Source organism: Nuphar pumila, chromosome 11 (assembly GCF_984573655.1).
Source record: "Nuphar pumila chromosome 11, dmNupPumi1.hap1.1, whole genome shotgun sequence".
Lineage (NCBI taxonomy): Eukaryota > Viridiplantae > Streptophyta > Magnoliopsida > Nymphaeales > Nymphaeaceae > Nuphar > Nuphar pumila.
In genome coordinates this window covers 1,760,701-1,773,086 of record NC_143259.1, presented here as the reverse complement: position 1 = coordinate 1,773,086, position 12,386 = coordinate 1,760,701, and the positions used below count along the sequence as shown (strand labels likewise).

At 37.3% G+C, this 12,386-nt stretch overlaps 1 protein-coding gene across 2 annotated transcripts; it reads right to left on the bottom strand.

The window, feature by feature from the left end:
- Positions 1–824: 824 nt before the first annotated feature.
- On the bottom strand, positions 825–12,094 carry LOC149821583 (uncharacterized). 2 transcript variants are annotated; one of them, XM_089981655.1, is made up of 6 exons: positions 11,683–12,094; positions 11,306–11,588; positions 10,165–10,262; positions 2,527–2,623; positions 1,533–1,618; positions 825–1,117 (listed from the first exon to the last, which is right to left on the bottom strand). In XM_089981655.1, the coding sequence occupies exons 1-6, from the start codon at positions 12,004–12,006 to the stop codon at positions 1,064–1,066; spliced, it is 942 nt and encodes a 313-aa protein (XP_089837781.1). In that variant the 5' UTR covers positions 12,007–12,094; the 3' UTR covers positions 825–1,063. The 2 variants fall into 2 exon arrangements, with proteins under 2 accessions (XP_089837781.1, XP_089837782.1); XM_089981656.1 differs by having other exon boundaries at positions 11,411–11,588; positions 11,683–12,092.
- Between the last annotated feature and the right edge of the window lie 292 nt (positions 12,095–12,386).

Sequence of the window (12,386 nt, the reverse complement as noted above, 5' to 3'; positions counted from 1 at the left end):
ATGGGCCTGGGTTTGAAGAGCAGCCCATGATCCAGTCCATTGGCCCAATGGACCAATGTTTAGCAAGTCTATCCAATCCAACTCAAGCCCATTTGTAAGTTATTTTCAAATGAACATCATAAATTAATTCCTATAATACCAAAATCAATGAATTAAATGAAAGACGTACCCATTTAATTATCTTTTTATTTCCCATATAATCAATGCAACTAATTCGGTAAATAGTAGTTACTATGCAACCAACTACTAAAAAATTAATTAGGTAGCTCAGGATCATCCCATCGGCCCAATAACCCGTGGGCCAACCTGACCCTGACCAATACATATAATGGACTTGGTTTTGGCCCGGTAGCTAATTGGTCAAGGACTAAAACAATGACCCAAACCCTGCCCATGGTAGGCTGGGTTGGCTTGGCCGCTCGGCCCATTGGCCACCCCTAATTACGAGTCCCTTACTAACGTTGCACCATATCAGCAGTGATATGGAAACCCAAATAGAACCCAAAGGTCAAATCATCTCATGGTGACATACAAAATTCAAGTGAATTTTGAATGAATAAAATCAATAAAAAGATTAGGATGATTGTGGAGAAAAGCTTTAATTGCGTTACATATCGTGCACATGCACGCACCATATTGAAAAAAAAAATGCGTGGTCATTAAAGGATCCAGTGGGAATCTCAGCTTTAAATTAAATGAAAACTTTATACCAATGGGGGCTCCGATTGTCTGGTAGGAGCAGCGAGTGGTATGGTTGTATAACTGGTAGGGGTCTGCCTAATCCCAGCTTGCCTATCCAAAAAAAAAATACTTTACTCAAATGATGGTCTAACATTATGGTAATTATTAACAAAATTGTAGACAGGTAACAATGTGGCAATCATAAATTGTAGACAGGTAACAATGTGGTAATTATAAATTCTAGACAGGTTATTCTGGCTAAACAGCAGCAGAGCACCTTACTTCCCTTCTTCGTCAATGCTCTCTATTCATATGCAGAGTTACGATACAACCTCAGGCTTCTGCATTCAGCTCATTTCCAAGCCTCTCCAAATATTTTAATTCACTTGTGGAGAATGCCCTTCTTTGGCAATTTTGGTTTCTTTTGGGCTTGATGCTGGAGGCAGATAAGCAGCAGTCACAAATGGAGGACCAGATAATTAAAAATGAAGGAATACTATTAAACTGTCACCTGGGTGCGGCGGATGTGGGTACAGAGGGTATGTCATGACAATTCCAAAAAATGTGGGTACAGGAACACGGCTATATATATATATATATCATATAAATACAAAATAAATTAAAAATAAACTGAATATAATCTAAATATATGCTATATCTAAAATATAATATTATATACTGAAAATATAATTATAAATTAAATACAACCTAGTATGTATGAAAGGTAAAATTGTGTGTCACGGGGATACTCGTATGGACACGGGTAAGGAGAGCAAAATGGAGTGTCCGGGTACCATAGCTATTAAAGCATCCTAAGTGACGCACACACAACATGCAACTCAGGAACACACCTTTTGCTTTTCCAAGGCTTCATAGTCTGTCCTCTCCTTCCAAGCACTCTTCCGCAGTTTGATAGGTCGATTGCCAACATATTTAGCTGCAATATTCCATGTCAAACAGTATCACATACATAGACTAGCATATTATGGTCATCACCAATCAACAACCAATACCCATGATAACAAGAGAGTTTTTATCAACCCTGAGACCCGAGGAAAAATGGCTTGCATCTTTTGATGTTTCGAAAGATCAGGGAATGCAAATATAGGGGCATTTCCATTTAAATAGATAATAATAATCTGCTTGTAAATGTGTGTGTGTGCACGTGCAGGTGCTTATTCATAGGGACAAACATCTGCATGCACAATGTCACCAACATTTACAAGTTAAATATTTTAAAATACTAGGATTTACCAATACAAAAAAGAAAAAAGTAAAAAACAAAAGGATTTGCTAAGTTGTTTGTACATAGAAATGATTGTAGCCAATATTTTCTGCGGGTTCACACACACACACACACACACACACACACATATATATATATATATATATATATATATATATATATATATGGGTGCTTCTATGGTGGTACTGTACCACACTTGATTTACTAGGATCTATACTTAAAAACCAAAATCTAACCATTGGATCATGTTAAGCATATTCTATTTATTATTTTCATATATTAAAGTTGACTCAAATATGATGTCTTATACCATTTTAAAACCACCCTTAGTTTCAGAATTGTGAGCCATTGATTTTCACCATCTCAAAAATGGAATCTTATAATGTATTAAACATGATGAAATCTTCTAATATATTAAATCAATCATGTTAAACACCTGTACCTTAGATTTACCATTTGATGACTAGATCTATGTAACTAAGTGTAGAAACACCGTATGGTATCATGGTACAAAACCACCATATATATATATATATATATATATATATATATATATATATAGAGAGAGAGAGAGAGAGAGAGAGAGAGAGAGAGAGCACCATTCATTTCTTTCATCGCTTGGGCAAGATCTGAAGGATTGGAGAAACTGACAAATCCATAACCCCGAGTCTTTCCAGTCCTCTTGTCTCTTACTACCTGCACAAAATTTTGGCATAAAACAATGTAAGACACCGAATCAGTTTTCATGAAAAGGGAACTCGGTAAAGAGGAAATGTGCCATCATGTTTCCTGTTTGGGAGAGAGAAGCCTTTCAGATATAGAACATACAAATGTTCCAGAAGCCACAAACAATGACTGGTGGGCTCTGTAGGGGCTTGTGTCAGTGATCCCACCTGGGGTTTACCTTGCAGGGGGGGTGGGCCCATTAAGTGACCCGGTTCTCGGTGAGGGTTCCTCATCATAAAAAAAAATGTTTATGGGATTGAAATCTCAACCATTTCTGCCAGTTAGGCACCACAATTTTTCAATGTTCAAGGTTTCATACATGGAAGTAGGTACTAAATTTTTATATGATATGCAATCAACTACAGACACAATATTGACAAACTCTCATAAGCAAAACCAATATGACCATCAAAATTTTCTAGATCATAATCAATACAATGAATGTGATCATCTTGAAACAATAAGGTTGAAGTTACTTTACCGTGCCCATGTCTCATTTATACCTTATGATCTTGAATAATCACACGCAGTTAGAAAAGCATAAGCTATCTATAGGTATACATAACAAGCAGGCTATGATTCTTCACCAAGGGTTAGAATTCTCCTTACATATGTGAAGAATCTCACAAATAATCAGGTTTACAAAAAAACTTGACAATAACATTCATTCATCAAATGTGCTAAGGCGAACATAACACAAAGTGCTCTAAGGCACAAATATCAAAACGTGCACCAAGACACAAGAATATCAAATATTATTGAGAGAGAAACCTCACTAAAAAGATACATTACAATGGGGTAATGAGTCATGACCCCTTATTTATAAACTTCAAAACAGGCTGTAGCTGTTGGGCTACTTCCAACGACTAAAAAGACAAAAAAGCTAAAAATAAAAAAGACCAAAAAGAATGATTACAAAATGTATTTCTTTTATAGAAGTACATACTTTATATATATATATATATACCATGTGACGTTCTAACAGTCCCCCTCAAACTTATGGTGAAATAACCGAAAGTTTGTCAAGTAGAAAATTGAATCTTGGTGAGCACAGTGCAGTGTTGTTAAAAGCGTTGAGGCATAGCGAGGCGCTCCACCAAAATCTGAGGCGCTCGAGGGGCAAAGCGTAAGCCTCAAAAAAAAAAATTTAACTTAAAAAAAATTATAAAAATTATCTAAAATTATAAATAAATAAGAAATGCTTTATTGATGAAGCACCAACCAACACTGATATCGCCATTCCTGTCATTAGGACCTCATTGATGCAAGTTGTTTTCATCAAATTGGACCCTGTGTATGTGATCTACATCATCCATTTAGTGAAGATCGGCATTTGAATAGACAAAATCCGACTTATGTGCAAGACTTTTTGCTGATTCAAAAATCAATAACCATTAATAAAAACATGGTTTTTTTGTTAAAGAACACAGTCAAAATAAATTGAAAATCATGTTTTTTTTGTTAAAGAACACTATCAAAAGATTGATTTCTATTAAATCAACCGTGCTGAACCCATCGATAGGGCCAAATTGATCAAAACAACTTAGTACCAATGAGAGCCCAGAGGGAGTTATGACCACAGAGGATGATATAGGGATGAGTGGAGCCGGGTTCCCCATAAACGTAGGTTACACGGTTTCACAAAGAACAAATGACAAAAGAAGAAGCTGGGGAAAAACACACAGATCTTCGTCGACCCATCACGGAGAAGAAGAAGCAAAGAAGTTTACCTGTCACCGGAAAACGCAGAGGTCGCCGAAATGGACGGCGGTGGCGGTGAGTCGCTGGCCGATGGCGAGTGGTGGTCGGCGGGTCACTGATGCCTTCTCAGCAGAGGAAAGAAGAAGGTGGAAGAGGCGATGACCGACGACGGGTGGTGGCCAGCGGCGAGTGGTGGCCGACGGCGAGTGGTGGCCGGCGACAGTAGTGGCGGGGGACGAGAGGGGACGGAGTGGAGAGAGAAGGGGCGAGGGCTTTCCCTCGCCCCGAAGCGCCTGTGTCTTTTTTAAAGACACAGGTTCTCGATCTTTCGAGAATACGGGCCCGGATCCGGGTCGAACTCGGGTCCGGGCCATCCGATTTCTTAATGCGCGCCTCACTTTGAGGCGCGCCTCGCCTCAAGGCGCATGAGGCGTACGCTTTTACGATTTTGCGCTTTTTAAGTGCGCCTCAAGGCGAAAAGGCCCTCGCCTCGAGGCGAGGCGCGCTTTTTGCGCCTTGAGGCGCGTTTTTAACAACATTGACACAGTGCCTTGGTGAAAAAATCAGCAAGTTGATATTCTGATGTCACATAGGGAAGATCAATGGTCTTCTTTTAAGTATTCTTCACGAACGAAGTGACAGTCCATCTTTATATGCTTAGTCCTTTTATGAAACGTATGATTTCGAGCAATGTATATAGAGCTCTTGTTGTCACAGCATAATCTTGTAGGATTCTAAAGATGAATTCCAATATCTGAAATTAGTTGTTTGAGCCACACGATTTTCATGGTAATAGTCGCCATTGCTCTATATTCAGTTTCCGTAAATGATAGTGACATCTTTTGTTGTTTCTTGCACTTCCACGAAATCAAGGATTCACCAAAAAACACACAAAATCCAGTTGTTTAGAGACTATTATTTGGATCCCCTCCCCAATCAGCATATGAGTGTGCAATAAGATCTAATGTGGAGGAAGATGATAGAAAAACTCCCTTATTTATTGTGCCTCTAATGTATTTGATAATTCTCATGACTGCACCCATACGAGCTGATGTTGAAGCATGTTGAAATTGACTGGCTATATGTATAGCATGAGCTATGTCCGGTCTTGTAATACTCAAATACACGAGCTGTCTGAAGGGAGTTGGATTGTCCAACGGGACTCCATCATCAGCTCACATCTTCATTCCAACAATCTCTAGAGTGTCAACAACTTTGTCATCGGATAATCCTGACCTGTCAATGATATCTAAAGCAAATTTTGTTTATGACAATATATACCCTCTATTAGAATATGATACTTCTATACCAAGAAAGTATGTTAGGAACCCAAGATCAGTCATTTCAAAAGAAGTTTTCAAAGACTATTTTACTTTCTTGATTCATTTTTTATCACTTCCTGTAATCAACATATAAAAGCAAAATTATAATACCTGCAGAAGAATTCTTAATAAATAAAGCTACGTCAGTATAACATGGTTTAAAACCATATCTTGTGATAACATTGTTGAATGTATCAAACCAAGCTTTAGGTGCTTGTTTGAGACCATACAATGCCTTTTTTAATTTAAGCACTTTACCTAAAAGAACTATTAATCCAAGTGGAGCATCCATGTATACTTTTTCATTGAGATTCTCATTTAAAAAGTATTTTTAACATCCATTTGGAATATATTCAAATTTTAATAGTTGTAATAGCTACAAGAATTCGAACAGTGGTCATCTTGTCAACAAGAGCAAAGTTTTTTTCGTAATCTACTCCGTATTCTTGTGAATAACCTTTGGCAACTAACCTAGCTTTGTCTTTCTAAGGATCCATCGCTTTTTGTCTTGACTTTGAAAACCCATCTTCAGCCTATAGTTTTCTTTCTGATGGGTAGGTTTAGAATTTTCTAAGTATTGGCTCCTTCAAGAGCGTCTAATTCTATATGCATAGCTTTTACCCATTCGGGTAAATTTTTTGCTTCATTGTAAAAGGATGGTTCAAAATATGAATGAATAGCTATAAGACATGCTCTATGTTTAGGAGAAAATGAGTCACAAGAAACAAATCTATTTAGAATCCTTGAGGTTTATTCAGATCTACGAATAGTGATTTGTTCAGATGGAATCTCTAATGCTTCATGGTTACCTTGATTTACACTTTCATCGGATATGTTTCTATTTCTTCTAGTGTATACTATGGGTAGATCTAGTGTATATACAAGTATCTTCATCATTAGACAATAGTTTAAATAAGTAGTCAAAATTTACGTCTTGAGATATATTTCCTTCAAATCCACTTTCTTTTTCAACAAAGTTAACATTCCTCGAGACAAGGAGTTTATCATTTTTTATATCATAGCATTTAAACCAAGGTTGCCAAACTAGGAAGCGGAAGCAGGAAACGATACGGGAAGCAGAAGCGAGGCATTTTAAAATTTATAGGAAGCAGGAAGCAAAGTATCAATTTAAAAGCGAAATATTAAAAAAATGAAGCAATATGGTAATTGAATAGGAATTGAACAAGAAACAAATAAAAACTAAAATAAAATTGATCATTCTTATATTTCATGATTTTTCAGTAAAAGAGTTAAATTTTTGTTAAAATCTAACAATGATGGTTACTAATTTAACGAAAGTACATGAAAAGTGAGTGAAAGCGTGAGAAAAAATACATGAAAAACTTGAAAAGAAACACAAGAAAAACATATAGGAAGCATAGACCATGTGTGTGGGAAGCATAGAAGAAGCATGGGGGAATCGAGATTCCTATAAAGTTTCGGAAGCGAGGAGTATCGCGCTTCCAAAGAGAGTTTCCGGGAAGTGAGCTTCCCACCTACCGAAGAAGCTTCTGGTAACTCTGATTTAAACCCTTTTTGTATTTCAGAATAACCAATAAACGCACATGGGATGGCCTTAGAAGATAATTTGTCTCCTTTATCATTTAAGACATAACATTTGCAGCCAAAGATTCTCAGTCTTTGATAGTCAGGTTGGTATTTGAATAATTTTTCAAAAGGAATTTCATTGGACAGTTTTTGACGCATCCTATTTATGAGGTAAACTGAGGTTAAGGCAGCCTACACCCAAAGATTTTTAGGAACATTCTTAGCAATAAGTAGTGTTTCTGTAGTTTCCATAATATGTCTATATTTTCTTTCTGAAATCTTGTTTTGTTGTGGAGTTCTAGGACACGATCTTTGATGCAAAATTCTTTCGTTTTTTAAAAATTGTTTAAAATCGTTTGACAAATATTCTCCCCCAAAGTCAGTTATGAGAATTTTGATCTTACTTTCAAATTAATTTTTAATCATGTTATGGAAAGGTTTAAAGGTTGCAAATACATCAGACTTAAACTTAAGAAAATAAATTCAACAATATCTAATGAAATCATCAACAAACACAACATAGTAGGAGAATCCTCCTTTAGAAATCACCAGAGTAGGACCCCACATATCCGAATGAACCAACTCAAACGACATTGAAGAGAAAAAGGTTCTTTGTTCATATGACAAGGATGTCATTTTTCCAAGTAAATATTCTTTACATTCAAAATTATCGTTGCAAAGATCCTTAGTAATAGGTACAAAATTCAATTTCCTTATATTTGGATGCCCAAGTCTATGATGCCAAATTTTTATATCTTTTGTTTGGGCAATATTACAAAATGATTCCTTTAGAATACAAAGAAAGTTCATATAATAAAGATCTTCTTGCCTAAAACCTTCTCCAATCAATTTTCCAGACTAGCCATCCTGCACCCAACATTTATTTGATGAGAAAATGACATCACATCCATGATCTGAGATTTGAGAAACGAAAAGTAAATTAAGATGAAGTTTTGGTATAAGTCTTTACTTTTGAAATATAAAACTTGTGTTTTGCCAAATCATTTTTAAAAATTCCAACACTCTCTATTTCCAAGGAAGTTCTATCGACAGTGGAAACAAATGATGCATTTGAGTTAGATTGACACTCGGCTAAAATAACCTTGTGTGAGGTGATATGAAATGAAGCTCCTGAATCAAGAAGCCAAGAGCATATATCAAGAGTAGAAGAGGATGCAATGGCCGCTCCTGAAGTAGATCCTTGCAATGCCTCCGTCAATTGAGATAATGATTTGGTGAGATCTTTGATATTCAGAGTATCTTCATCTTGTTTTGACGGGGCCGCAGCAACTCGTTTTTCTTGACGTCTATAGTCCTTCTTGAATCTAGGACATTGAGGCCTAATATGGCCGGGCTCGTGACAATTATAACAAATTATTTTTTACTCTCCTCTATTCTTATTAAAATAAGGAGGTCTATATGGCTTGATATAATGTCCTAGTTTGGAGGCGACAAGTGTGCAATCCTCTTCTTGACCATTGCTAGAAGTAGCAAGAACACTATTATTCTTACTTATGTTTAAGCTAGTCTCTTCTCCACTAAGTTTATTGAGAATTTCATGAATAGGAGGAGGCGATGAGGATGATAGCAAGGAAACCCTAGTTTGTTCAAACTCAGGTCTCAATCTATAAAGAAAACAAAGAGTCTATCTTCTTCAACTTGAACTCTCCGCATCTCAATACACTTACCTTCTCATTTGAGTCAAATTGAGCAAGTTGAGTCCAAATGGATGACAACTCCATAAAATAATTTATAACATTTTTATCTCCTTGTTTAATATTTCTAGCTTTTTTTTTAAGATAACACTTATGAGCCATATCTTTTTCGGTAAACATACCTCTAAGATATTCTCATGCTTCATTTGCCTTTTTGTAATACAAAAGATTTGAGACCATTTTTGTCTCAAACTCCACTTAGCATCCATGAAAGAATCTTGACATTTTTCATGTCTCATTCATCTAATTTTTTGTAATATTCTTTCATTGCATTGTCCTTTTCTTCGAGACTTGTCTCAACACCATTTTCACATATTGTAATTTTAGGAGTGGGTTCAAGAATAGTATCTCTCACGTATCCCCACAAACCTTGACCTTTATGAATGTTTTCAAATGTCCCTCCCAAATGATGTAATTGCTTCCATCAAGCTTAAATGGCGGAATAAAGTTGGAGTTGTTTGTATTGTGCGGGAACAATTCACCCATGATTAACAAAAAGAAGAAGAGGACTACCACCAAGGAAGAACTACGAACACGCTCGATGAGGCAGCCCACCAATGCACACTTTACGAGTGATTATAAACCAAGCTCTAATACCATGTGAAGAATCTCACAAATAATCAAGTTTACAAAAAAACTTGACAATAACATTCATTCATCAAATGTGCTAAGTCGAAAATAACACAAAGTGCTCTAAGGCACAAATATCAAAACATGAACTAAGACACAAGAATATCAAATATTATTGAGAGAGAAACCACACTAGAAAGATACATTACAATGGGGTAATGACCCCTTATTTATAAACTTCAAAACACATTGTAGCCGTTGGGCAACTTCCCAACGGCTCTAATTAGAGCCGCCCAACAACTATTCAAACAGTCAATTATGTTGACTTTGACTTGACTAAAATGACAAAAAAGCTAAAAATAAAAAAGACCAAAAAGGAGTATTACAACATTTATTTCTTTTATATACTCATGTACTTTAAATATATATATATATATATATATATATATATATATATATATATATATATATATATATATATAACATGTGACGTTCTAACAACATAGGCACCTACTTGTCTAACATATGTCCAAATTGCTTTTTTTGTCTTTTGGTTTTCTCTTGACGAGGCAGTTAGCTGGGTAAAGATTCAAGCCTGAGACACATTAACGGCTAGAGATATTTGAATGCGAAGACAAGTTCCAATGAAACTCACCCTTGCCATGTTGAATGAAGGAAATCTTGAAAATGCTTTTGAAAGAACATCATCATTGACCTCATTTCCAAGATCACCACAAAATAACCGAAAATCATCTGCAATAACATTGAGATAAATTAACACAAATGTGAATCATAGAAATCGGTGACAAGTATAACTACAGACAAAGATTCACCTTTTCTAAATCTTCATGGATTCTGTAGCTTTTTTAAGATAATCATGGATTTCGTTTTTCTGATAGGAAGATGAAACCAATTTATTAAAATGTAAAAACAGGATACGTCAAAGACATGCATGTTTTAAAGCCAACTAAACTAGTAGCATATAAACCAAAAATTAAACAAACCCCATACCTATCAGTGTTGAAGACCACATACAACCTAACTGTACAGTCATCTAGAGTATGTATGAGCATCGAAAATGCTCAAGAATTTTTATAAGCTTGTTCAAAATGTGCCCAGAAATTCTCCTTACACATTTTCCTTTTCTTCAAGGTCGTTGCAAGGAGAAAAAAGGTGACCTTCATAACGAACACCATATATATATAAAAAAATTCCCTTCACAGTCCCCTGTAATTAGGGAAGTTACTGTGTCAAAATGCATTCATAAGAAAGCAGAATGCATGCGCAGGGACAACAGGAAGACTACTTTCCTGAAAATGAGTTTTTTCACTGAGGGCCGGCATCCCTTGTCCTAGAAAGCAAATATTTTCCCTTCCCAGGATTAGTATTTGTTGTTGCACAAGTGCCCTTGATAGTTCCACATATTCCAATTGTTTTCCAGAGACTGATAAAAACTATAACCTGTAGGTTGTCACCCATGAACCATCATGAGAATTTAAAGAACCTGATTTACTATAAATCCAGACCACTGAGTACAAGTTCTTGGATTTGCAGCAGAAACGTCAGATATAAATAAAGTAAACACCATTATAGGCTAGAGATATGAAACTGCGGCTGGATGTGCCGCTGGGTTAGTAGAATAGAATTATCTTAACTGAGTATTCATGTTTCAAACTTCTCCAACATTGACTGCAGAAACAAACAAACAAACGAATGGATGTGAATTCGAACAAAATATGGCCAAAAAGATATGAAATCACAGATCGAACATAACAAAAAGATAACTAGAGCCTTACAATCGGTCTGCTTCTGCCCTATGGGGGCTGTCTTCAGCTTGCTATGTGGTAGAAAACGAAGAAATGTACCTACAAAAACAAACTTAAAAACGGAAAAGTGCATACTTTCCGGCCAATCGGCAAGCGTCGGATCCTCCCATGTCTGCCCAGCTGCCTTCCGAGGAATGGCCTTCTTCTTCTTCTCCGCATTGTTCTCGACCTCGCTGCTCGCCAACGCCGCTTTCACGTTCTCAAGCGCTTCCGGAGTGATCGTTTGCGCGTCTCTCTGAAATAGCTGCTGAGCCTTTTGCCACGAAACCACGGGGAATAAGTATGCTGCGAGACTAACCGGGCCGATGCATGGTTTCAAGCAATGAAAAGGAATGTTTTTCGGATACCTGCTGATACTGAGGGAGAGAATACACTCCGGCCACCGGCACGGGCGCAGGTGCTGGACCGACATAAACAGAGGGATATAACTGTTGCGGTGCCTGAATCTTTGCCGGCGGAGGGATTCGGGGCAAAGGATAGGTTTGCGGGTAGAGATATTCGGCCGATTGCTGGACCGACGGACTGGCTTTCTGAAGATGGAAAGGGACCGGGAAATAGGACGCAGGCGTCGCTGCGAGAGAAGAACCGGAGGCGGAGGAAGGATCGGTGAAGGGTGCGCTCGAGTACGTGAAATGCAATGGGTCGGAGGCGCCGGTGGACGATGCCGCCATGAGGGAAGATTCCGGCGATAGAGCGGGCGAGAGATGCGAGGAAGGACGATTTTCCGGCGACCTGGGGCCCTGAAAGACAGGAATTACGGCGGAACAGTTTGGTGAGAGAGCCGGAGAACCGAAATCTTATTGGAGAGGGAGAAGGTGCGTGGGAATAACGGTAGAACTCTAGAAGGATCGAGAAAATGTTGACTACGCTAAACTAACGGCTAGGATTAATCCACGTTGGATTCCCATCACACGTCAGTTGATGGGAGTCGTTCACATTACTGAAACCAAACTTAGGGACGTTTTTAACAATATTGAAAACTTAGGTGTGTTTTTCAAAATTTTCTGAGAAAAAAAATATATAAAAGGGCGGTCGAAGCCGTTTATCGAGA